Source organism: Falco naumanni, chromosome W, assembly GCF_017639655.2.
Source record: "Falco naumanni isolate bFalNau1 chromosome W, bFalNau1.pat, whole genome shotgun sequence".
Lineage (NCBI taxonomy): Eukaryota > Metazoa > Chordata > Aves > Falconiformes > Falconidae > Falco > Falco naumanni.
The window spans coordinates 5,617,832-5,644,524 of record NC_054079.1 but is presented as its reverse complement, the minus strand read 5'-3'; the positions used below and the strand labels follow the sequence as shown (position 1 = coordinate 5,644,524).

At 35.5% G+C, this 26,693-nt stretch overlaps 1 protein-coding gene across 1 annotated transcript in view; it reads left to right on the top strand.

Annotated features, from left to right (window-relative positions):
- The window catches only part of LOC121080589 (guanine nucleotide-binding protein G(q) subunit alpha-like), a 125,339-nt gene that overhangs the window by 61,060 nt on the left and 37,586 nt on the right, over window positions 1-26,693 (top strand). The window contains exon 3 of the mRNA XM_040578720.1: window positions 22,767-22,921. Coding sequence (XP_040434654.1) covers window positions 22,767-22,921 — 155 coding nt within the window. The remainder of the gene's footprint in view (window positions 1-22,766; window positions 22,922-26,693) is intronic.

Genomic DNA, 26,693 nt, shown 5'->3' with positions numbered 1-26,693 from the left:
AGCAGATCAACACTCTCACCCAAATTGGTGTCATCTGCAAACTTCCTGAGGGTGCACTCAATCCCCTCGTCCAGATAATTGATAAAGATATGAAAAAGAACTGGCCCCAATACTGAGCCCTGGGGAACACCACTTGTGACCTGCTGCCAACCGGATTTAATTCCATTCACCACAACTCTTTGGGCCCAGTCATCCAGCCAGCTTTTAACCCAGTGTAGAGTACACCTGTGCAAGCCATGAGCAGCCAGTTTCTCCAGGAGAATGCTGTGGGAGATGGTGTCAGAGGTTTTACTAAGGTCCAGGTAGACAACATCCACAGCCTTTACTTCATCTGCTAGGCGGGTCACCTTCTCATAGAAGGAGATCAGATTAGTCAAGCAGGACCTGCCTTTCCTATACCCATGCTAACTGGGCCTGATCTCCTGGTTGTCCTGTATATGCCATGTGATGGCACTCAAGATGATCTGTTTCATAACCTTCCCTGGCACCAAGGTCAGGCTGACAGGCCTTTAGTCTTTAAGTAGTCTTTAAGTCTCTGTAGTAATTAAAACAGACTGCAATGACGAAAACTCCCTGTATACACTGTTCTTTCCTGTTCCCTTAGTGCAGTTACTTAAAATACACATTAAGAGTAATAGATCAATTTATTAAAATTCAACTGTTAATGAAAGCAAAAACTGATTGAAGCTTAGATATAACTATTTTAGAGCACCATACATGTCCTTTGCCAGTGACTTTATTAATCATATTATAATTATAGTACTGTACTTTAGTGTTGTGGTTTATATCAAGTATAAATATGTATATAAACCCGTATATTATCATTATATTATATATACACACACACTTTGTATATCCATTTATATATAATCATAATATTCTAGTTTTGTGTTGTGATTTAGCCCCAGCTGCCAACTAAGCACCACGTAGCTGCTTGCTCACTTCTTCCTAGTGGAATGGGGGGTGGGGGTGTGGGGTAATTGGAAGGGTAAAAGTGAGAAAACTTGTGGGTTGAGATAAACCAGTATAATAATTTTTTTAAAAAATGTAAAAAAAAAACCAAACCAGACTGACAAAGAAAGAGGAAAATAAAACCCAAGAAAGACAAGTGATGCAAAAGAAAACGATTGCCAGCCACCAATGGACTGATGCCCAGTCAGTCCTGGAGCAACAGCAGCTCTTGCCAACCTCCACCCCCCAGTTTTATTGCTGAGCATGATGTCATATTATATGGAATATCCCTTTGGTCAGTTGGGGTCAGATATCCCAGCTGTGTCCCCTCCCAGTTTCCTGTGCACCCCCAGCCTACTTACTGGTGGGGTAGGTTGAGAAGCAGAAAAGGCCTTGACTCTGTGTAAGCACTGCTCAGCAATAACAAAAACATCCCTGTATTATCAACACTGTTTTCATCACAAATCTTAAACATAGCCCCATACTAGCTACTGTGAAGAAAATTAACTATCCCATCCAAAATCAGTACAACTTTGAATGAATTTATGTTGTTTTGAAATAGCGTTCAGCCTTTACAATTTGAATATGCTGGAGGCTGAATCCAGTCCTCACTGCTGTACAGTTAAATGCATTATAATCACTATATATTTATAATAATTATCATTTCCATATTATAATATGGAAATAACATGTTTATTTCCAAGGATTTTTTTCTAGCAATATGATTTTCTTCTGCATCTGCATATAGCGTTAGATCTCTGTTGACTTATTTCTGAGCCCTTCTTATTTATAGACCCTACTGTGTTGTGAGAAGGAAGTAACTTCTTCATATTTTTCAGTCTTTTCTAAAAATTTAAGTTTTTTCCTAAAGATCTCCTTCCTAGTGCATCTTTAAAAATATTTCATATCTTTCTGTGACATAATATTTTGTTGGAATCATGTTTAAAGAATACATGGGTTTTTAATTATTATTTTTTTAGTATTTTATCAAAGACCAGGCTAAAAATTTGTTTTCCAGTATAACTTTACATCTTACTCAGCTTTAAAATATTTGATAAAGTTAATCAGAATCCTCTTCTTTTGAATTTATTTTCTGTGGATTGTAGTATATACTGTTTAAACATCTAAATGCAAAATCAAATATAAAATGTAAATTTTAACTGTGAAGACCTACATTCCAAACCAAGTGGGATTTAGATGAATCAATATCAGACTATAGCCACCTTAACAGAAATATTTACTTGATATTTAATGATCCCTCTTCAGCCTTTAGCTTCAGATATATGATAGTTATTTCATCCTTCTAGAATGATACTGAATACTCATAATCCATTTGAGAGAAGAGATTTTGAATTCATGCCATTCATACATCTGCTGTTTACTGGGCTGGAGTAATATTTATCAAAAGTTAATGCTTATTTTGATGATATAAGGAAAGGTTTTGAATGAAACACTGGTGAAGGTAGAGAAATCTTGACAAATCAACATTGGTTTCAGTGAATCCACACTGATTCATATCAACTGGCCCTGCATTCAACAATTACAGATTACTATTAGTGAGATAATTTACTGCTTTAGTAAATTTTTGTTAAGATTGTACTAAAATAAATACTGTAAAATGTTTTACATCATAAGCCTAATTATATTCCTTAAAAAAAAAAGTTTCTTCTATTACTATTTATATGTTACATTTCTAGCAGATATTTTCTTCTAACATGAAGGGGGAAAAAAAAGTAAACAAAGCTGAAGAAAGGAAATGGACATTACAAAAGTTTCTGTCTTAGGGTTTGACTCATTAATGTTCCATACAGTCTTTCTTGCATCTTCCTCTTTTGTAAGTGGGCGGGCAAGGACTGCTGTAATGGAAGTTGCAGCAGGGACACACAATACACCAACCATTTCAGGTTACCTCCTCCTCCCATCATTTTTCATAGTGAAACAGGATTTGGGATGCTTTGTGATGTTGGCCAGAACTGCTTGCAGGCTTTCCACCTGCAGCCTCCCATCTGCTTGATTCTTTGAGGTGAATATAACTTGAGTGAATATATAGTTCAGTGAGTGTTAAATCTAAATGACCTAATTTAGCTACAAACTCCTGAACATTTATTGTAATATGCTTCTCTAGAGAAGCAAATCTAGGACCCTGAAATTTGCATTAGTCCATCCTATTCTCAAGAGACCAAAAATCACACAGAAGACTTTTCCAATCTCTCGTTCCTCAACCAAGTAATTGAGAAAAGGATAACTAACAATCTTCATTAGCATGTTTCCTGTATTAACATTTCAAATGTCTCTATATCAAGGTTCAAACTAGGGCAGAGCTCGAAGATTAGCTCTTTATTATAATAATAAAACCTTTCAAGAGTAGACTTGGTTTCCAAAGGCTGATCTGAATGAAGGACTGTTTACTGAATGAGTATGTCTATGCAATGATGTAATGTGGTTTAATAAACCTTTTAAAAGTTAATTCCAATTATTTTTCCCAAGTGTTTGTGTGGAGAAGCAATTGAATTTGATAGTGAGTGGCACCTAGAATGCCTTGTAATACAGGAAGATTTTTTTTAAAGTGTAAGAAAAATATAGGGAGTACTTAATTTATTCTTAAAATAGATTTATGGTGTGGTACCATATTTCTCACTATTCACAAAAGGGGTCACAGAAATGCAAATATCAATATAAAAAATAAAATACTCTATATAAGCAATAACTTAATTCTATATCAAAATAAGTCAGTGAGCATAAGTGCAGCAAGCATAGCACTTACTGGAGCTATATATATGTGATATAAAACAGCCTGTTTAATGTGCCAGAGAAAAAGCAATTTTTTAAACCCTGTTTGTTAAGAACTGCATGATAAATGCATGTGGCTTTGGAATCTATCAAAGCCTGTGAGTCAGTAAAAACTCTCGTACTGCCAAAGAATAAACTCAATTTAAATGTTTCTTATGTATAGAAAAGAAGTTGGTAATTTCCAAATAAGTCTTTTTTTTGGTGATAAACCTATATTCAAGACCATAAAAGCTAGCTGGCTTCCAAGCAGTCTAAAAGAATCCTAACAGTTTAGCAGCTTGAAAAGAAATAAAGGGTTAAATGTCTGGTTCTTGAACTGTTTCACAAGAAAGTGCTAAGAATTTTGCAGTGCAGTAGCAAATGAAGTTTTTATTTGTTTTTCTGAAAGGAGGGCAAATTTATCAACCCATCTACAAGGCCTTCAGTAAGCAAAACTAAAAAATTGCAGTTTGTTAATCAGAGCTGTTCATATACAGTTATTCCTGTATGTCTGGATGAGTATTGCTTAATGTGAGATGAAAATAAAGAAGTAATGGGTAACAGAAAACTGTGTGTGTAGGAAACAGGTGCATGGTGTGGGTGAAAAATACAAATTATTTTGATAGGGATTCAGTGTTGAAATGCACATGAATGAGTTTATTTTCTTGACAGCTTTCAGTTTTGATAGTTTGTCTATTTAATAGTTCTGCTGGCTTCAAAAGATTTCTGTCTGGCTTCAAAGTAACCAGAAGTCTGTCTTCCAGCAGCCTGCCATGTCATAAACACAATTAGATATATTTTCATGATAGTTTTTTTTGACCTACTATTCCTTTCACCAGCTGAGCAGTATATTTAGACATTAGTCTCCAAGCTAATTGTGATATAGACAAAGAGCACTATTCTGAATGCATGATCAGATTTCAGCTGTTAATTAGAGACATGATTTTTTGTTCTAATGAGAGATTCTAGTTATAAGATGGAGAATGCCCTTTCATCCACATTACATGATATCAGGGAAAGCAATTTTAATCTTGAAGGTTTTTTTGCTTGCTTCTGTTTTCCCAATCACTGATTTTTATTTCTGTTTTTTTAAATCCTCTTTAGACTATAAATGTCCATATTTCCTATAAGTCAATAAATGCAGTTATTTTCTAGGTCCTGCTTCAAGCCACAAGCTGTCCTGTTTGCTCCTTTTGGGGATATTCTAGTGCACATTTTGAGACATGATATAATTGATAAGTATGTTAGGTTCTCTTCTACACAATTTCCTATATTTGATGTTTCCTAATATAGCTCCATGTCTTCATTTGCACCAACAGTTTAGAAACATTTCTAGGCGCAGCTGTCTTCTGCTCTGTTTGATTGTCTCTCTGCACTGGTGAGGCCGCACCTTGAATACCATGTTCAGTTTTGGGCTCCTCACTACAAGAAAGACATTGAGGTGCTGGAGGGTGTCCAAAGAAGAGCAGCGAAGCTGGTGAAGGGTATAGAGAAGAAGTCTTATGAGGAGTGGCTGAGGGAACTGGGGTTGTTTAGCCTGGAGAAAAGGAGGCTGAGGGGAGGAGACCTTATTGCTCTCTACAACTACCTGAAAGAAGGTTATAGTGAGGTGCGTGTCAGTCTCTTCTCCCAAGTAGCAGTGATAGGAAAAGAGGAAACAGCCTCAAGTTGCACCAGGGGAGGCTTAGATTGGATATTAGGAAAAATTTCTTCACTGAAAGGATTATCAAGCATTGGAACAGGCTGCCCAGGGAAGTGGTTGAATCACCATCCCTGGAGGTATTTAAAAGACGTATGTAGATGTGGTGCTTAGGGACATGGTTTAGTGGTGGACTTGCCAGTGTTAAGTTTATGGTTGGACTCTATGATCTTAAGGGTCTTTTCCGACCTAAATGATTCTATGATTTGTGTATGGCTCAAAAGTTCTTGGCAAGCTGCCACCAATGTTTAGATAAGTAATTTCTTTTTCCCCAGAGTATTTGTTGTTTGTTGCTTGTTCTAGAATCTTTATTTACTCATCATGTTGAAAATGAGGACCAGAATTAATCTGGGGAAGGCCTCTTGGTGAAGACAAAAGGGCTACTAATGCTATCAACCTCTGTTTTTTTCCAGGGGCATGAACTCCTAGCAACCTTTAAAGTTTAGCAGTCAAGTTCCTGTTTTGGTACCAAGAACATCACTTGAACATTTAATACTGAAAATTGACTTATCTGTAATGAGTTTTTGAGAGGGTTCTACATGGAAACAGCCAATACGGTAGTGCCTTTACTATGGAAAAATAATTTAAAAAATTCTAAGTATAGCCAATATTATTAGAGCTGTGTTTTTCAGTTACTTTTAATAATTTACCTGACTCATTGAACTCTGAATAAAAGTTGGGAGACCAATATAGCAGCATCATTTCAAATATGCTTATAAATTAGTGTTTTAGGAATGATTTTAATACTTCCCTTGGTTTTAAGATATACACCTGTCGCGACGGAGGGAAGACACAGTCACTCAATATGAGTGATCAGCAGACTTCATTTATTGTCCCTTACAGTCACCTTTTATGCCTTGTTATAATTAGCTCATACATATTACAAAAGTTAAGCTCATTATTGGTTAGTTGCCTAAATACCAAGCCCGCCCCTAGTTTCTCTTCTGTAGTTATCTGTTCCCACCTGCAACATTCTTTTCCCACCGAAATCTTCCTGTTATTGTGTAACAAGAACAGCCAAAGACAGTGTATTTTGCTTTACTTCAGATAAGCTGAGAGCGATGTGCATTTTTGTCCAGCCAGCTGGACTATGTCTATGAGACCTTTTTCAGCTAGCCAGTTACCCACAATTCCCCTGTTTTTATTTTGGGCGACATAGGCCTGGTTGACCATTTTCAATAACAGCGTTTTAACACAGGAAAATACACAGCCAACTTATAAAATCTCAGTTCAGAAGGATAATTCCTGAAATACTTGAAAAATAAAGTTAGCTTGAAGCTTTAATTTAGATGCTCTTTCTGTTCCAGTGATATAAAAAGTTTAAAAAATTCAAAGGTAATTTTAAAGTTCTGAACATGGACTAATGCAAGCTCAAAACCCAAAAAGAAACCAAACTGATGTTTTACTAGGAATATGCAAATATTTTAGTGGAAAATCCCTGATCATTAACAATTTTCTGTCCAAATAACAACTGCCCTTATGCAACCAACCAGTCCATACATTTTCTGAAGAATTCCTCATTGATATCAAAGAATTAACAAAGGGGGGAAATTAGTTCTAAGCTATATACATTCATAAGTGGATTTTTCAATAGTTACATACAGATTTACACACTAAGCCATAATGGCTTGTAGGTGATACACACAAGAAGAGTACGTTGCTTATCTGTCTGAATGTCTATGCTAAATTTGACAACTATGCCACAAGCCAAGCCTACATGGGTGCTGTATGTTATGCATGTTCCTTAACAAACAGAAGTATAATAGGTAAAATCCCAAGATCTAGTCCCCAACCTAATTATATTATTTTGTAGCCAATTAAGGAAAATAACACAAATGTGCATATCTACATGTGCACACCCCTTTTAGTTCAGAACCAATCTGTGATAAAAGGCCTTAGCCTTATGGCATCATCGAATCTTAACGAGTACAGTGATTAAAAATGCAGTCTTACTGTAAGTGCGATTTATGCTGACATTCCCTCAAATGCTACACGTGAGTATTTCTCACTCAACTGCCTCAAGTTAAAATAGTAGTATTTGTTAATATGTATTAAAAAATCATTAATTCTCTACAATAGCAGTTGACTTCCATAACACTATGTAAGCAAAAGAGGCTTAAGATGGGTTTTCTGAATACTAACAATTTATTTTAGACTGCCTAAACTCAGGTCTTGAAAGATTTCACTCTGCCAGACATAGAAACACTGTTGCACTCCAGTTGTGATATCCCTTTTCCCAAGTTGTCACATGCACATCTCGCTCAAGCAACATTATTGTTAAAGTTTCTCTCTGCTACATAAAAGCATATTGCACTTGTAGATATAAAAGACAGCACCCTTACTTAGATTATTACCTTATTACCTCATAACTCTTAGTATACCTTGTATCTCTGATTTCATCACTTCAAAAATTCACCAGAAGCAGATAAAACCACAGCATCAGACTAAACTACACCTTAACTGCTGATTCAAATAAAGGCATTCTCTTCAGATATGCCTAATGCTTACAAATAATTTTGGCTGGTTTTGATCAAAAAACTATTATTACAATAATGATCAAAAATAATAATCCCATTTGCAAAATGCCTTTAAGCCAGCCTCCTAGTCCCAACCAATTTCCACATTCAGAATACAGCATAAATACAGAATACAGAATAAATTATCTCCATCTAGGCAAAAAGGCTTCTTTTTAAGCACAGAGATGTTTGCTAGTTCAAAGCAGAAACCCATTTCTTGTAGGGGACATCTGAAGCACTTTTTTTTTTTTTTTTTTTGTGGGTTTGTAATCGATTCCGTATTTTTCCTTGAGAAGCTTAAGCTGTTCCACTTGTTTCAGGAGTGTTTCCAACTCTGAGTTGTCGAATAGGTCCGTATTTCCCAAACATATCATACATTTCCTCCACTGTGATTTTATACGGCAGGTTCCGAATATAGAGGATCCGATTGACCTCTGGGGGCAGCCAGATGTTAGCTCGCTTGGCCGCTTGCATCGCCATGGCGCCGATCGGAGGGGGGTGGGGGTGGGGGTGCCGCCTTGGAGAGAAACCGCGGCCGGGAAGGGCCCTGCCGGGCCGCGCCGCCGCTCGCCGCTGCCGCGGGGGACCCGGATGCTATCCCATACGCTAATAACCCGGGTAATGCCTTGTTACAATCTATGTCCCGAACGCTCCGCTTTTCTAAAAAGCATATGAGCGAATCGTACGTCGCTTGTCTCTCCATACCTTCGTCAGCGCTGTTGCAGCCTTTGCGAGACTTCGGCGACGCGTGGCCGGCGGGACCCTCTGTAGGTGCTCCCGGGCGCGGGGACTGTGCCCTTCCGCCTCCTGCGCTGCTTTCAGGACCGGTACCCGAATCTCCGTCGAACCGTGGCTCGCAGGTTCAGCCCTCTCTAGGGTCCCTGTTCGGGCGCCATTTGTCGCGACGGAGGGAAGACACAGTCACTCAATATGAGTGATCAGCAGACTTCGTTTATTGTCCCTTACAGTCACCTTTTATGCCTTGTTATAATTAGCTCATACATATTACAAAAGTTAAGCTCATTATTGGTTAGTTGCCTAAATACCAAGCCCGCCCCTAGTTTCTCTTCTGTAGTTATCTGTTCCCACCTGCAACATTCTTTTCCCACCGAAATCTTCCTGTTATTGTGTAACAAGAACAGCCAAGGACAGTGTATTTTTGCTTTACTTCAGATAAGCTGAGAGCGATGTGCATTTTTGTCCAGCCAGCTGGACTATGTCTATGAGACCTTTTTCAGCTAGCCAGTTACCCACATACACCCTTCCTTTTATAACTGTAAGGACAGTAAGAGACAGCACTGCCCACAGGATGTCCTCTTTAAAGAAGTAATTTCCTTTCCCATCTCTTCCTCCTTGTTGCCATCACATTTTTATAACACATACAACAGAATGTACTGAGTAGCAGTATTTTCTGTTATATTAATAAAAGTAGATTTGATATGAATTAATCCTTACAGAAGACTGCAGGGCACTTTTCAGCATACAAAATGTTGTAATTAGGCTACACAGGCTTTTGAACTGGTTATCATCATTCATCAAATACATATGGTAGTTGAATTTCTATTATGGTCTGATATCAAGGCAAGGAGAAAAACACGATGTCCAGATCCTTGTAAGACCCTTACAGAATTTATCTCATTTATCTGGTTCATGTAGGGATAGTAATTTCTAGAGTGCTCATTCATTCATTATTTGTTTATTTATTGACATAGAAGTATTAGTGCCAGACCCAAGATACTGTTAGTCATAGAGGTGAAATAAGTGTTGGTGGGTTTAAAGGTTAGTTTAGTATCGGTCAACCACTGTGATTATTTTTTTTGTAAATCAAAGCTTTGCTCACAGTCATAGCAATGAAGTTATAGGGACTTAGGATGTTTACAATGTATCAGGACTGATGGACAGAATTCATGGACTCCTGTGAATATAGTAGTAGGTTATATAGGAGAAAAGCAAACGATGACATCTCTGATAACATTGAGAGGCTAACCAGAAATGTATGCTCACCTCAATTTGATGAAACTGCTTATTAATCCTTTGGTCTTTATGGAATCAAAATATGATTGAACTGGGCTCTGAGCAACCTGATCTAGTTGAACATGTCCTGCTCATTGCAGGGGGAGTTGGACTAGTTGACCTTTAAAGGTCCCTTCCAACCCAAATTATTCTATGATCTCTAATTAAATTTTTGTTTCCTCCTCAAGAGTCCACATTTTAAAAACATTTGGTACTTTTTTCTTCACTAATGGGTCTTGTAAATATCACGCACAGAGCCCACTTAGCAGAGTTGAAACAGTATTTGTGACCTTCATAATACTGTAATACCTGTGACAGTGTAGTGCAGGAGGCTGAGAGCTTGTGCAGAGCAGCAGCCACAGAAATGGTGCATAGACATTCTATTCTTATCCAGAGGTTTTTATTTTTCATGTGTAGTATTTTGTCCTCATCCTCCCGTCCTCGTCCTCCTCCCCCCCCCCCCCCCCCCCATTATACTGGAGCTTTGCACTGACTCTCAGGAGCAGATGCTGAAAATGTTTCTGCCTTTTTGCTGCTTAAATTGCACAGAGGGTGACCTACAAAGAGCAAAAGACTTTCTGACCTCTTTTTCTGAATGTAAATACTTATTTGCCAGGTCCAAAAAGGAATTATGATAATTTTCTTATTGAGGGGGAGTTTAAAGCTTACTGAAGAAAATAGAAATCTTAATATATCAGTTAGTACTGGGTCAGGTCAATAGTGGTCTGTTGGCTTTTTCAATATAATCCTCTCTTGTTCCTTAAGGTGAATTAATTCTATCTTCTGTTTTGATTTGCAGCTATTTTGCTATCTAGTTCAATCTTAATTTGCATTAAAACTGTAATTCCAGTTCAAAGTGCTTGTGCGTGTATGTGGTTGCTGCATGATGATTTCTTAAGTAGTTGTCTCTCTGATAGCACTTATGAACAGAGTAGATAGGTCCTATTAATACACTTCTTTCTGGATAGTAGAATTTAACAAACAACCTGTCTTTTCCGCAATAACACTTTCCCTAAATTAACTTGATTAATTTGTCTCCTAGATTTTCTGGGAAACCGCTCTGGGCATTTGTGAAAGAATTATTACAGGGATAGATTCAGAACATTTGTGGCTAAGTAGGACCTCAACTCCAGGAGATTTGATGGAATATATCAGTATTTTGCTGTTGACTTTTTCCCAAGATCTTCAGCTCCTTGTTGCACCCTGGAGAATCTCCAGAGTATATTTCACAGAACGATTAAGCAATTTAGTATAGGCATCTTGCTATACAAATAATGAGAATACATAGTTTTTCTCAATAGACTATGTTGTCGCTTTTCTACCCTTTTTATTCAGTTCCAAAAAGCTTCTTCCAGATTTAATTTAATCTAAATTAATTCCAAAAAGCTCAGTTTTGCTTTCCTTCACATATATTTAACACTCACTGAAAGCAAGGGCTTACTAGAAACACAATACAAACAAACAAACAAAAAAACCTCCAAAACCTGTTTTCATGACTAATGGTCCATTTTATAGGGTCCATGCCCAGTTTTGGCTAACATCTTGAGGAGATACTCTATTTAAGCTTTGGCAGATAAATAAACCTTCCCAAATGGTTGTTAAATAACCTACCTTGGCCTTTCCCTGTCAATACTGATTAGTTAGTAAACAGAATTAATCACTTTAAAACACATGTTAATTTGGTTAAGTCAGAGTACGGATCAGTTTTGCACACACCAGGCAACACAAGAAGAAGCTTTCAGGGTCTTATATAAACAAGACTAAATTTTTTTTGCAAATAGGAAAGATGTGTTTTTATTTGGCTTTCTTCCTCCTTCCTAATGATGGAAGTTGGCACCATCTTTCAGGAGACTGGTAGTTGCCTGAAGCCATGAAAGACAAGTCAGCAGTGCTTTGCTGTCCTTTAAATAAGCTCTGCTTGGCATCTGATTTGATAGAGCAGAAATAAAGGTATGTTTCTAGCAATAAAAAGACTGTGAGTAATTTATAAAGCTACCACTTTTTAATGTCAAACATGACATAAAACTTTAATCTCCCTCAAGGCACATTTCAAATATTTACTCATCACTATGCTATATGTAATATGTCTGTGGTTTCTCTGGAGAAAATAATGTTGGGTGGTTATCTTTAAAAAGACTAAATTCATTCTTCCGTTACCCTGTTCAAGACAACAGCTTTTCATCTGAGATTAAATTTTACCATTTATTCAGTCCTGCCAGTTTTTTGCTCTAGACAAATGCTTGCATAAAGGGGTTAGGGAAAGCACTCAAAAGAAGTAGGTAATCAGATGCTATGTCACTTTACATGCCTAGGATAAGTCTGAAGCTAATTTTCAGAGTTTATTTCAAAAAAATTAGGTGATTGTTTAGAAAGACAATCATCTTGGTTAGAAAACACACAAATGCAACCATTTAAGTTTGATGCAATGTTTTCAGAGGAAAATTCCCACTGAAATCATTCATTATTTTCAAAGGGACCCTCCCAATCCTGATATTTCTAGAAATACCAGTTTGAAATTATTGCTTTCTTTGCTATGTGCTAGTCAGCAGAGGGCACTCTCTTTCTTTGAAAATACAATAAAATATGGCTTAAAAGTACAGAGAATAAATGCTTCTCTTTGCGATGCTTTTGACTTATTTCAGTTTTAAATTTCATAAATATAATTTATAAGTACAAGGTTATTTTTAATGCAATACTTCCTCTTCTAAATTAAAAAAGAGATATGATGGCATAAGATTTTTTTAAAAGAATCTGCTATTTGTTTCTCTCTGTCTGTCCTGTATACATCTTAGACTTTTCTCTAGATTTTAAAGACAGTGAAATTTCTGCAGTTCCTTTATTTAGGCAATTGAATGGAATTGCTGAATTTCTAAACTGCCTGAATCAACTGACCATAACTTCTACTCTATAAAGAGGCATAGTTTTTTTCAGTTCTAGCTATTTAAATCCATGAAGCCAAGCAAAGCTGTTATTCCTCTGATCCTTAAAAACACCTCTTCTGCAAGATGCATGCAGGCTTTGTACAGGAGTGAGGCTCAGGAGTTCTGTTCATTTGTATGCTTCTTAGGTAAGAATTCACATACCTTTTTTTAAATGCACTCACTATTGTATTGCAATGGTTGACTGAAGCAAGTGGATTCTTCGAGGTTTGTCAAGTACAGCCACTTATTTCACTTGAAAATGGAATGAAAATTTGAGTGTGTCCATGTTTTGCATAACATTATCTTCAATAATACCAACTATATCACTATATAAAAATAATATTGCAGAAAAAAATTGCCATTATTTACATAATATTGAACACCATTCTTCAGAACCAGGTGCTAGGACATGAAGCTTGCTCTAAAGCTCTTAAAACCCATGATGCATATAAAATAGAAGAAGGATTATTTTTAATTAAAAAAAACCCCAACAATAATTTATCCTACCTTCTTATGAAGTCACTGTAGAGATGTAGAGAGATTGGCAATTCAGTTTATTATTAACCCCTATTGGGTTCCAGATCCTTTTTTTTTCTGTGGGAAAATCAGATGAAAGATGCGCTTTAGGAAGGATTGGGAAGGGGGCGTTTTTGGATTGTTTGTTTCCATGTTATATACTGTGGTCCAATATACCCTTTGATACCTGTTTCCTGGTGACCAGCTTGTCAGACACATGCTACTGAACAATATGCATGATAAGGAAGCACATTGGAATGAAAAAGTCATTACTGACTCTGGGGCTGCATCATTCTCTGCTCACTGTTGTTTAAAGCAGTTCCAAGTTTGCCCCAGGTTACACCAGCTGAATATAGAGAGAGCTCTTTGATATTTCTAGCTCCAGCTCTGCCTTTGTATACTCTATTCTGCTCCATATAAGCTTGATACAGTAGTTTTAGTGACATTTATCTGGAGTTTCAACTGGAGTAACACTAAGAAGCAGTCCACCAGTGCTCATTTTTGTCATGTATATACTAACTGGTTTAGATAGCTCAAGAAACAATGGTATGGTTGCTTATGTGTCCAAATCATAATTATTTGTTTAAGTACTGAACAAAATTTGTTTGAAGATGTTAGATTAAGAGCAGATCTTAAAAAAAAATAAAATTAAAAATATCCAGGATACTCATATTTTTTCTGAAAATCTGATTGTATATGCATGCTTTGATATGTTTATGAAAATGTTTATTGATAATACTATCTTTCTATAGACAGAGCAGTAAATTGGATTATTTATGTTATCTACAGTAACTGTTGTGGGGGTAGATTTTGTTGTATATTCTTTCTTATGTTGATTCAAACCTGAAATGTTTTTAAGTCTGTTTCTGTCATTGCAGATTTGTGTTAAATTTTAAATAGATTTTATCACTTGAAAAAGATTTTACCACTTGGGCTTGTCAGTTACTAATTGTGAGGACTTCATGAGGCTTGTAAGATTGTTGCTAGTGACTATGTCCAGGAGAAGAATTTGATTTAAGTTTTATGTTCAGATTGTTTAAATTAGTAATGTTAGAAACTAGATGCTGCAATTAATTTCAAACTCCTTCAGAAGTTCAGTAGGGGTTTCTTCACTGAGATCTTCTACTACTTCCTTGGAAATCTTAAGGATTTATCTGAACCAGAACATGAATCCCATAATTTTGACACCCCTGCATCTGGTAAAAGCTTCTGGTAAAAACCTATGAAAATTTGGTGGTAAAAGTAACATTTTGAAAACAAGTCAAAACAAGACCCATGTTTTAAAATACATAGTAAAAGAACTTTGGAATTTAGCAATCTGGATTGCCCTTTAATTACAGGGCCTGAAATTTACTTGTTGCTCTAATTTCTTCAAAGTAAAACTAGGCAAACCATGGAAAGAAAACAAACTAAACTTGTTGAATTAATTTAGTAAGGTCCTAATCAAGCACTTAATGTATATAAATGGACTATACTGAATTTCATAATCAAAGAAGTGAAAGCTATTCCTTTGTTCACAGTTAGAACATCATTGCATGTATGGGGATTTTTAAGGCGTCAGCTGAAGTGACAGTAATAGAATAGCATGTTTAAATATGCAGACTGTCTTGAGCTATTGTAGGGCAGAATATCTAGCCTCTTAATATGACATAAATAATGAGTAAAGTGTTTTCTTGTGTTCAAAAGGAACTTCATGTGTCCTTTTCATGTGTCCTCTTGTCCTGTCAGTGGGCACTACTGAGAAGGATTCTGGCTCCCTTTTCTTTGTTCCCTCCCATCAGGTATTTATGCACCTTAGTAAGATTCCCCCTAAGCCTTCCCTTCTCTGGGCTGAACAATCCCAGTTCTCTCACCCTCTTTCCATATGTAAGATGCTCCAGTCCCTTAATCATCTTTGTGGCCCTGTGCTGGACTCGCTCCAGTAAGTCCATATATTTCTTGTACTGGGGAGCTTGGAAATGGGCACAGTATTCTTCAATGCAGCATTACCAATGCTGAGTAGAGAGGAAGGACCATCCCCTTCCACCTGCTGGCAACACTCTTCCTAATGCAGCCCAGGAAGCTGTTGGCCACCTTTGTTGCAAGGATGCATTGCTGTCTCCTGGTCAGCTTGCTGTCCACCAGGACCCCCAGGGCCTTCTATGCTTTCCAGACTGTCAGTCCCTAACATATATTGGTGCATGGGGTTATTCCTCCCCAGATGGAGGACTTGGCATTTCGCCTTGTTGAACTTCATGAGGTTCCTGCCTGCCCATTTCTCCAGCCTGTCAAGATCCCCCTGGATGGAAGCACAGCTCTGGTGTATCTGTTGGAATATGTAGAATTTTATGGTGGTTTGGTTAGATGGAATGTAGAGAATGTATAATTCTATCTCAGAATTGCCCTTTCCCATCCTGGACCCATATTGTTCTAAAACAGTTCTCTTTAAATAGTACACTTAAATAGTACAATGTAGCAAAATGAAAAACTTTATTTGAACAGTGAAAAACAGGATGCTGTCCTGAAAAACAAAGAAAAGGAAATATAAACAAATACTGACAGAAAGATAAAAAGGAGTGTCATGAGTTTTATGGGAGAGCTTCCTCGGTCTTGCAACAAAAGAAATTTTTATTTTTCCTTCAAACCCTATTAAAGACAACTTATACATTAGGAAACTGGAACTTAATTATTTTAGCTATAGAAAGCTATGGGCTTGTTTCCACAAGCGGCAAGTAAGCTATAACATACATTGTATCCTATCTGTGAAACTTGTTACTCAAAGGGAAACTTTATTCATATATGCACAGATAAATTTCCTTAAACTGAAGTGATTGTTTAGACAAAGTGTATTTTTTGTATTCAGGGTTTTATAGCAACGTGTGTGTGTGTGTGTTTATGTGTGGGTATTAGAGTAGCCTGGTATAGTATGTCATTTAGTATTTCTATGACTAGTAATGTAGGTAGATCAGGTTTTGTACTGTTTCAGTAACAGAAATATTTATAAACCAGTTTTTACCATTTTAAGCTGACAGCAATTTTCTTCTACAAGACTGAAACCAAGTTTATTATGAGTTATGTATATACCGGTACTGTTGACATTTTATGATAATGGATCTAGTAGTCACTAGAAAATAGTTTTGTCTTACGTTTGAGAAATACCTTTTTGTGCCTTTTCATCAGTTTGTTTATCTTAATGCTAAACGACATTCCTTTTATTCCTGTAATTAATCAACTGAGATGCAATAATAATTGCTTTTATTTTGACACTAATAGGTTTATGCTTTCATCAGTGAAAATTATTGAGCTGTGTGTTGTGATAATTTTATATAACTGCACTTCCTAGTGGTATTTATGACCTTTGTAAAGGGTTTTGAGATCTTTTGGTAAAAAATAATATATAATACAAAAATCTAAATGTCAATATTTGCTCTGTAGAGTTGTCAATTCAGGAAGATTTTTATCATACTGAATATGGAGTTATCTGTTTTCTTTTCTGAGTTTTTTTGTAAATTGCTCTGCTTAGACTTACCACAAACAACAGAATTAGGATGCACATCCAAAATCTAGCCACCTTTTGAGAAAAAGATAACTTCAACTGTTAAAGTCTCTGCTATCTAAGATCATGGAAAGATTAGTTAATTTAACTTCATCTGCCGGTTTGTCATCTTAGTAGAGAGTATATTGCTTATGGATGCTTCAGTTCTCTTTTTTCCCGTTTTGTTTTGCAAACCTGGTTTTTTTCTATAGAGGTTGATTACCAATAGCATTTGTTGAAGAAGTTGTTTCAATTAGTGGAAATATGGATATGAATTTTTGGGAGGGAAGGGGTGAATAGAGACAAAAGCAATAATTCAGGCCTTTACAATTAGATATTCTATCAAAATAACAGAAATGAGCATTTTGATAAATTTATGGTATTTATTTGTTAGGCAACAGCTTAATTGATAGTCAGGCAACCTGAAGTTTATATATGGGAAATATGAAACCTGGAGAGTAAGTGACAAAAGTCACACCCTTTTTTGCCCTGCAGTGTGGCATGGTGTTTACTGTCTTTGGTCTGATGCAACTTAAAAGTAAATAAGAAATTAGGAAAATTAAGGGCACTGATTTCAGTGTAGAAATAAATTTCTGATTTATTCAGCTACTATGTAAGCTTTCTCTAAGTCCTATTAAAAATAAAAAAAATAAATAGGTGTAGATATTACTTTTTTTCTTCCATTATTCCAGTGTTTTCTTATATAAAAGTATTACAGGTAGAGTTTAATGATACATTTTGAACTGAGTCATTTTCAAACTTAAGTCACAAGATATTTTGTTTAAAACCTTATTTATTGTTTTACTGTAGTGCCCATGAGTCATGGGTTAGGACTCATTATTCTAAACATTTTACAGACAATGAACAGTAGCAACAAAAATATTCTTTATTGCAAACTCAAATTTTTAGATTCTGTTATGTTTCTGTGGAATTATTTTTCAAAGAGCATATGCTGTTTTTCCTACTCAAAAGTTAGAATCTAAAATAGGAAAGGATGACAAATTCTTATTTAGGCATTTTTGATACCCTATTGACCTTTTTTAATAACTGCAGGATGATTAGCATTGTACCAAGGTTCCTTCCAGCAATTCACAATGCATTTTATTAATTTATATACAGTTCTTCAGTGTATCTGTTTTGCTAATTGACTGGATACCAAGAAAAAATGAACTCCAAATCAATTATAAGAATAAATGCAGTTTATTATATTACACTATAATAAAGGAAAAATAAAATGCAATATGATAAAAGGAAACAGTACTAGTTATTATGCACAATATAATAAAAGAGCAATAGGAGCAAAGCATCAAATCATTACTGCAAAGCATTACAGAGACTAAGAAAAGATACATCACCAGTTACCACCTTAACATCATCCAGGCCCACACTTCGGCTGGGAAACCCCATTGCAGGCCAGCTCCAGGAGCCTCTCTGTAACTGGGAAAATTCCTATGTGGTTCGTCCACCTGTAGGTGAGGCTTCTGGCCCAGTCCCACAGCTTGCCCGCCTTTATACTCAGTGAAAAACAAAAATAGTTTACACACCTAGTGTATGCAAACTGTTAAGTTTAGGCTAAGTGCAAGTGTGCACTATCTCATGATTCATAAGGTTCACACATGCCAGGGACGTTGGCCAGATGCCCAAGCATGGTGGAGTTACTATTGTGACATTGCTGCACACAATATTTATTGTCTGGATGGTCCTGCTCATATCTTGCTTGTTCGGGGGGCTCAAGACAAAGACCACCTGCTCATTAAAGTTGTCCCTGAGCTCACCGTCCAAGTTAAGTGATCCCTAATTAAAGACAAAGGCTTTTTCATAAGAAGTAATCAATTTAATAAAATTTTACCACAGTACCACACCATGAAATCTCTTTCTGTTTAGCCTAATCCATTCTGTGCTTCAGGGTTGCTCAAAGGAAGTAATTACCTCTCTAGAGTCCTCTTCCAAATTCTCTCAGACTGCTATGTAAAAGTACTTCCCTACCTTGGACTGATCTTCAGAGATTTATGATTTCTGATACATTAAGGAACACATCCCCCATCTGTTCCTTGTTCAAGACAGTGAAATATAGTCTACTATTACTCTCCCTGAATGTGACACCTGTTTCAATTATGTGCAGGTTTGCAGGAAACACTAGATTTTCATTTGCTCTTGATTTAGTAGGTCCAAGGAAAAAGAGAAGGGCAAAGGATAGATGAAGATTTCCTCCAAAGCTGCATATCTTCCTATACAACTCCGTAAGGCAAGGTATTTGTATGTACCACGGAAACTGTAAATGACTCATGACTTTTGTTGACTAGCATAAATGTCTCTCCTATAAGCAAGAGCTACATTCTCAAGAAATTAATCACTTTGGGGTTTTAGTCCTCTCAAGAAAAGAGAGAAAAAATCATGGTCATGATGATGGCTTTTTGTACTGACTTCTATTCAGCTCCCAAACTGCTTGGATCTGATCTCATGCTGTTGCTGTCAATTATGCAGTCTATGTGAATTATACCATCCAGACCTACTAAGTGCTTCATGATTTAGTTACTGACAGGCCAAGCACTACAACCTTATACAAAATGGAAAATATTTGCTAAGATATATTTTTCCACATGAGAGAGCTTCTTTAAATGGGCATCTTTAAAAATTGGCTAGTCCACACAGACCATTGATATGAAACAACCTTGCCTACTGCATCTCAAGTTTTCTTCTGTGAATCAGAAGAGGATTTTTTTTTTTAAATGGACTGCATTTGCGTATGTCTCCCTCATAAATCTTTCTGGTAGGTTAGAAAGCTAGTTTGAAAAAATTACAGAGAAAACATCGAAAGGAATATAAAAATTTGAACTTTTTTCCAAGCTTGCTCCAGCATTGACTGTAACCACTGTTATAAGATTCCAAAAGGTTGGTGCATGTATGGAGAGAATATGGGAACAGATCCATTTGCTGGCCCACTTAGTCACTGAGGAACATCAGTGCTTTTAAAAAATTAGTAGATAATAGGTATAAAATTGGCACTATGGACCCTAGAGATTAAAAATATATACTTGTTTTAATAGCAATTATGTGGAAAAGAGTATTGCCAGAAAGACCAGTATAAAAATATAATGTTCTTCAAGCTCAGAATTAGTTTTTAACACTGTCAATAATTTTCTGAGGGGAATGATGAAGAAGGAGAAAAGAAGATAACTATTTTGGTATCCTCTAACACTCAGAGATTTCCTGGTTTCAGAATCTAATGATATTCCAGGAAATTCCAGTTTTCTTTGTCTGGGATAATTTTTTTTATACTTGTAGAAATCAGGGAAGAAACTCTTAAAAATCAAAGATTGATATGATTTGCTAAAGATAATTGAATGAATGTTTTTATAAGATCTGTGGCAAATAGTGTGCAAATTGTTACAGGTATTCTTATATCCTCAGAAGGACATGGAAAATGTTCTTTTGACTGCTGATGTCAAGAGTGTATTGGACTGAAAAGTCAGTTAGACCATCTAGATTTTGTTTGTAGAACATTACAGCTTAACTAGTAATTACATCTTAATTACCAGTTTGAATTTGGTGGTACTTGCAGAATCCTTCAGTTTTATCTTTTTTGTTTGTTTGTTTCACTGTTTTGATAGCAATTATTGGTGTTCCAAAAGAAAGAAATCTCAAAAAGTACAATTTTCTAAGGGTCAGCAGCTTTACTATTTTTTTTCAAGTAATGTCTATTTTGCAGTACAGCAAAAAGTATCAGTGAAGGCTAAGAAGTACTGGATAAAATTTATACTGCAGAAACTAGATGAATGATGAATCCTTGGATTTTTCTTGCGAGCGATTTGAGTGCTAACATCAAAAGTAATGTTCCAGAATTGATATTATATTAGTGGAAGGAAACTAAAATTAGTAATTAGCAGTAGTGACACCACGTCATGCATGACTAAGTCTTTTTCTGCATTAAATTTATGTTTCTGCATCTCATTAGGTTTCAGTAGAATTAATTTTTACATTTACCAGAGCAAATGAGAAAATAATTAAGCCAGTAGATGAGATCCTATATTTAGTTCTCTGTCTCTCTGACCAGAAATTAGAAGCCAGTAAAAGATACTGACTGACAAAGACTCAGAGAAAGAAAGAAACATTTTAATCTACAGGAAAGTATAGTACCTCTGGGGAACAAGAAGACATAGCATAAAGACTTGAAATCTGTGTAAAGGGTTATTACATTATTTTTTTTAAAAAAGAAGCATTGTTATTAAGAGCTGTAAGTCAGTAGGGTGCAAGTAGTCATGAGTCTACCCAAGCAAATCCCAGGGAACCAGAAACAGTGTTCACTGGGGAAATAATATGTATTTTTAAAAGGCTGAATTAGATTTCTGACAGATACAACTCATTGGCATATGTCAGTTTATTTCAGAAGTTTTGCCACGTAGTGCAAAGTCATATTAGTTGTAGGGTAGGACATACAGAACTGGAAAGTAAACCAATTTAAAATCTTGGACTATTTTGTAGTAATTATACGTCTAAATGGATAACTGAATAAATTACCTTTTATGAGTATCTGTACTACTGATGTAGAATAATTGAGCATCTGTTAGGGAATGTTTAGAGAACTGTTAGAGAAATATCTCAGTTATGATGAATTTCTGATGAAAGCTTAAGAGCAACTTTTGAATAATGAGTCACCTCTGTTAGCATTTTGTTATCAGCTGGCCATAATTTCAGAGATCAATAATAATAAAAAAATAATATCTGAATATGTTGCTGTATCAGCTTGTTAGAAGTAGTGAGCAAATACTTGGGGCATCATTCTTTTGGAAGAATACAAAACCAATTGAACACATAACTGAGTTTGAGAAAAAAACCCACAAAATCTTTTATGGAAAAAAATAATCTTCCTTTTCCACAACAGTATTGGCTTGTGCTTATTAGGATACCATTTATTTTTGTTATTTTGTTATGAGACAGTAGAGACCCTTCATGATTTGTCCAGTTTTGGGATGGGTGGATGTGATGTTCCAGAAGAAAATATACTTTGTTAGAACTTGGAGACTTGGGTTCTTATAATAGAGAGCATATGTTCTCCATATATTGAAGACAGATATTTTTCACATTGAACTTGGAGTTCTTGATTTCCACATGAGTAAACAATAGTTGCAGGTATGACATTTTCTGAAGTAATGAGTAGTAGCATTCTCCTGGACTGTCTAAAAAGGAGAGTGACAGGTTATATGTGTGTAAACAGGATAAATTACTTTAAAAAGAACAAAACCAGTCCTTTCTGTATGCATTTACCTAACTTAAAATGCAAAGGGGTTTGTGTCCTTGCTGAAATGTGTCTAGTCTGCTGAAATGCAGACTAGATTTGAGAATAGAATCCTTTAGGTTTTTTGCTTGACTAAGTTTTCATTTCTTTTTCTCTCAGTGTATGTACATAAAAATTAATCTCTTTAAAAGACAAATTTCCTCCCTCCTCCCCATTCTTTCTGCTCCTATCAGTCTAACTCTGCCAAGTTGCTTAACTGGTTATCATTTAAGAAGCAAGTATATTATATGCCCTAAAATTGTACCTGAAAAATGAAAACTTTCTTAAAATTTAGCTTAATTAAATGTAAATTTTAATGTGAAAATTTTATCCATTTCAGCTAAATAATACTGGATTAGGATAAGATTATGCTAGAATAAGGGCTCATATACACATTTATTAATTCACCTTCTCTCATGTCATCCTTACTATTTTTCTTAGTTTGAATACACCTTATTATCATTCATTCATAACCTCACATTGGTGAGATGGCCAGTCTGAAAAATTATTCTTGTTCATATTCACTGTATATGAACTATTTGTAAACATAGAAAACAAAGTAAATTTTATTGTTTTCTTTGTTTCAAATTAGGCTCATGCACGGTTAGTTCGAGAAGTTGATGTAGAGAAGGTGTCAACTTTTGAGACCCCCTATGTAGATGCAATAAGAAGTTTATGGAATGACCCTGGAATCCAGGAATGTTATGATAGACGACGAGAATATCAGTTATCGGATTCAACTAAGTAGTAAGTATATAGTGGTTACAAACAACTGTATCTTATTTTCTGTTCTTTCTAACAAAGTAATTCTTACTTTTTATTTTTTTATACTATATTTTTGTGTACATACATGTACAATTTTGTGTGTGTGTGTGTACAAGTATCTGTGTCTGCATGCATATTCAGCACAAATATAGACTTAATAACATTAATGTAAAGGCTATTGTAAGGAAGGTAGTGTATCTAGTTTAGTATTGTGTGTGTGTCTGTTTCCCAAAATATAAGCCTATGATAATTTAAAATCTTACATTAAGTTTATTACTAGGGAAGTGCAATCAAGGGTAGAACTCCATGCAATTCATAAAAATTATAATGCCCTAGAATGTCTGTTTTCCTATTTTTTTCCTTTTCCCTTTTCTTTATCTTTTTCCCTTTTTTCCTCCTTTTTCCCTTTCTTTTTTGTGGTCCTGATGATGAGGTAAATAGTACCAAGCAAGTGTTCTTGTGTTTTGTTCAACTTCCTTTCTTTTGTACAAACAAGACCTAATCTTGAAAGAATATGGCTGCCAAGAAGGCAAACACATAACTGAAAACAGGCTTCAATTTGTAAAAGGTGGGGAAAAAAGCATTTTAAGTTAAATCCTGTTATAGATCGACAACAATGAAAATACATATGTGACTAAATTTGGTCTTGAATGGTACTCATGTACTCTCTTGTGGCAGGATTCTGATAAAATAGCAGTGTGGAATTTAACACTGCACCCTGAAGACTGTCTAAATGTTGACTCCAAGAAATTCACTTGCTCTGAATAATATACTATATAGCTCTGGTAAAATTTTTCATCTGTTAAAAAAAAGGATGATGGTAGAAGAGGATGACCTTTTGGTATTGCCCACTAGAAAAACAATTAGCATACTTGATTATTAAAGCTGTGGCAAAAACTTCCATGGTCTCCACTGGAACTTTTAGCTATGAAAATTAATCTGATTATATCATTCTAGTCTCCATGTCATGTTGGCATGAAAGGAAGCCTCACATTGAGGAAAGCATAGAAGAAACTGAAAAGCACCATGAAGGTCCCATTAAAGTCAATGGAACATGGCTATACACATAACAGAAGTCTGGGGTGAGATTTATCTGCACAGTAGTCTGAGGGTCCTTATCTAGCACAATCCTTTATACATGATTGAGTCAAGACAAACTTAAAAATATCTTGCTGATGCAATTTAGGCAGCTAGAGAGCTACTACAGCATGGATTAGGTCTGCTCAGATTTTCTCCGATGCTCTGTTATTACCACACCATATTCTGCTTTTGCTTTATCAGCCCCACATACAGGGTTCCTGTTGTCCTATGCAATCTGTTGTCCTGGAGAGCTGGTTACCTTCCCAATCTATCACTTTTATTATTTGTATTTGCATATTTTGGTGCACAGTCATGCAAAGTACAGTAAAATCTCTCTTGTATTGTATGGATTCTCAGTGGACCCAAAAATACAATTTTGTAGTTTATTTTTCAGTGGTAAGAAAGATAACAATCATAGGAAATTACATATAAGTGATAATCTTTAGGATACATAAGTGGTAAAAAAAAATTAGAGACAAATTAGGTTGACTATACTTTCTGATTGTTTTTATTTTGAAATGAACAGCAAACATTAAGTAGAAAGTGAAACAGCTTTTCTTATACTTTGAATATATTTGTAGGTCCTAACTTTGATTCCACGATAGATATAATACTGATCTCAAAACTGAAATAAATGTATATATTTTAATGGTTTTCTTAGAGGGATACAATAAAACTAGTAAGTCTCCAAAATAGGAAATAAGCATCTGATACTACTTCAGATCAAATTGTACTAAATATCTTACTTTTGACCTAGTTCTAATGAAATCATCACCACAGTATATCTTTTCAGTAGTATTAAAATAGTATAGCTCATTAACAAGCTATGAAAACAAAATTTTCATACATTTTCTTCCAAAAGGTAAATGTCCTAGTTGATTGGTTATTTTTGATGTTCAACATATGTCACCATTTAACAACATGATTTATTGCAGATTTGTAGATTTTAATTATAATAGATTATAGCTCATTTTGTGGAGTTCTGCAAAAATTCTTTTAGAACAATTAATAAAACATTATAATTATAAATCACTATATATGAGTCTTTATATGAGCCTCATATATTTATGCTTGTAAGTAGAGTTTCTTTACATATATATGTCCAAGAAAAGCAATTAGCAGAAACCATAAAACATTGTTTCAAAAATACAATCCACGTTTAGGGATAAAACATCTAAACACAATTTTCTAGCTTTAAGTCCTTATGTCACAAAGCAGGAAAACATGCTTGAAATAATTTACTACTGGGATTCAAAAAGCACTTAAAAGGAAGTAAGCATCCAGTGCTCACTGACTTGGTGAGACTAGAGTAATTTCATCTGACTTGATATGTAAAACCAACACAATAGTTTGTTGTTCACTAAATCTCTTGTATATATGTTTTGAAGCATATGTGTCAATCTCATGCTGCTTCTTCCTTCATCCCTTGCATGTCTCTCCTTTAGTCTTCTTGGCATTTTGGTGTTTTCCCCCAGCTTTTTTACAGTAGTAGTATTTTTAATCTGTTCCCTGTGTTGCTTTTTTTTTCCTTACCGTTAGTACACTTTCTAAATATCTTTCTCTGTATTTTCTGTTTTTGTTGTTTCTAAATTCTGTTGCTAGCTTCTAATATATCTTGTAAGTTTCTATACTTCCGCTTTCTGTCATCTTTTGACCTGCTTTGTCATTCTTAGCAACACTTTGGAAGTTTTATATTCACTGCTAGTACACTGGAAGAATATGTCAGATAGATGTGTATTTACCAGAAGAGGTGAGAGGAATGTCTAAGAAAATAAATTTCCTGAAAGGTGGGAGTTGTTTTGAACCTCTTGGCAGCTCAGCAAATACATTCCATTCTCTCCCCTTACCATTGGATGCACCAGTGGTTGGATATTCATATTGGGTTTTAAGTAACTTCTAGACTTATATCTGCAGTAAAGTCAAGAGCACATCATATAAATAGACATTATTCACTTCCCATATACATTACTGGGTGACTTGCCAACTTATTTGCCACTAAACCACTTCCCTTTATGGCTTCAAAGATACCATTCACAGTGTGACAGATGTAAACCAACACCACAGTATGGATAGCCTGAGATAATAGCTGTGTGAGATGACATCTTTCTCTATATATACTCTACAGACCTTAACTCCAACAGAAACAAGTTACCAGTCAACAGTCTGATTATATAATGTTTTTTCAAAGTCTAAAGGGAAGAGAGGCAACAGTCTTGCCAAGAAGAGACAGTTGTTAAAAGTAACATTTCATGTTTGTGTTACAACTTGCAGAATTTGGACTATAGCTATAGTTTGTGGAGACTCATCACCATAGGAAGCGTCTAGAATGTAACCGGAAAACTTCCCATAACCTTGCTAAAAAACTTTGCCTTCGCTAGCCCCATTAGATGGAAGAATTATGTCATTGTCTATCTCCAACCAAGGGTTTTCTGGTTGTTACACAAGTACTGAGGATACTTGTTTAGCTTCTCTTCCCTGATTGTTTTATAACACTTCAAATAATTAAATATAATTCTCCCCCAAGTCCCTACCCTGCTTTATCTATGCCAGTCAGGATTTAATGCATTGATTTTAGTCATACATACAGAGAATCCTTGAGGCTTTTGTTTCTGCATTTGCCATCAACTTTAAAAAGGAAGTCAAATAAAACTAAATTGCTATTGTATAATAATAC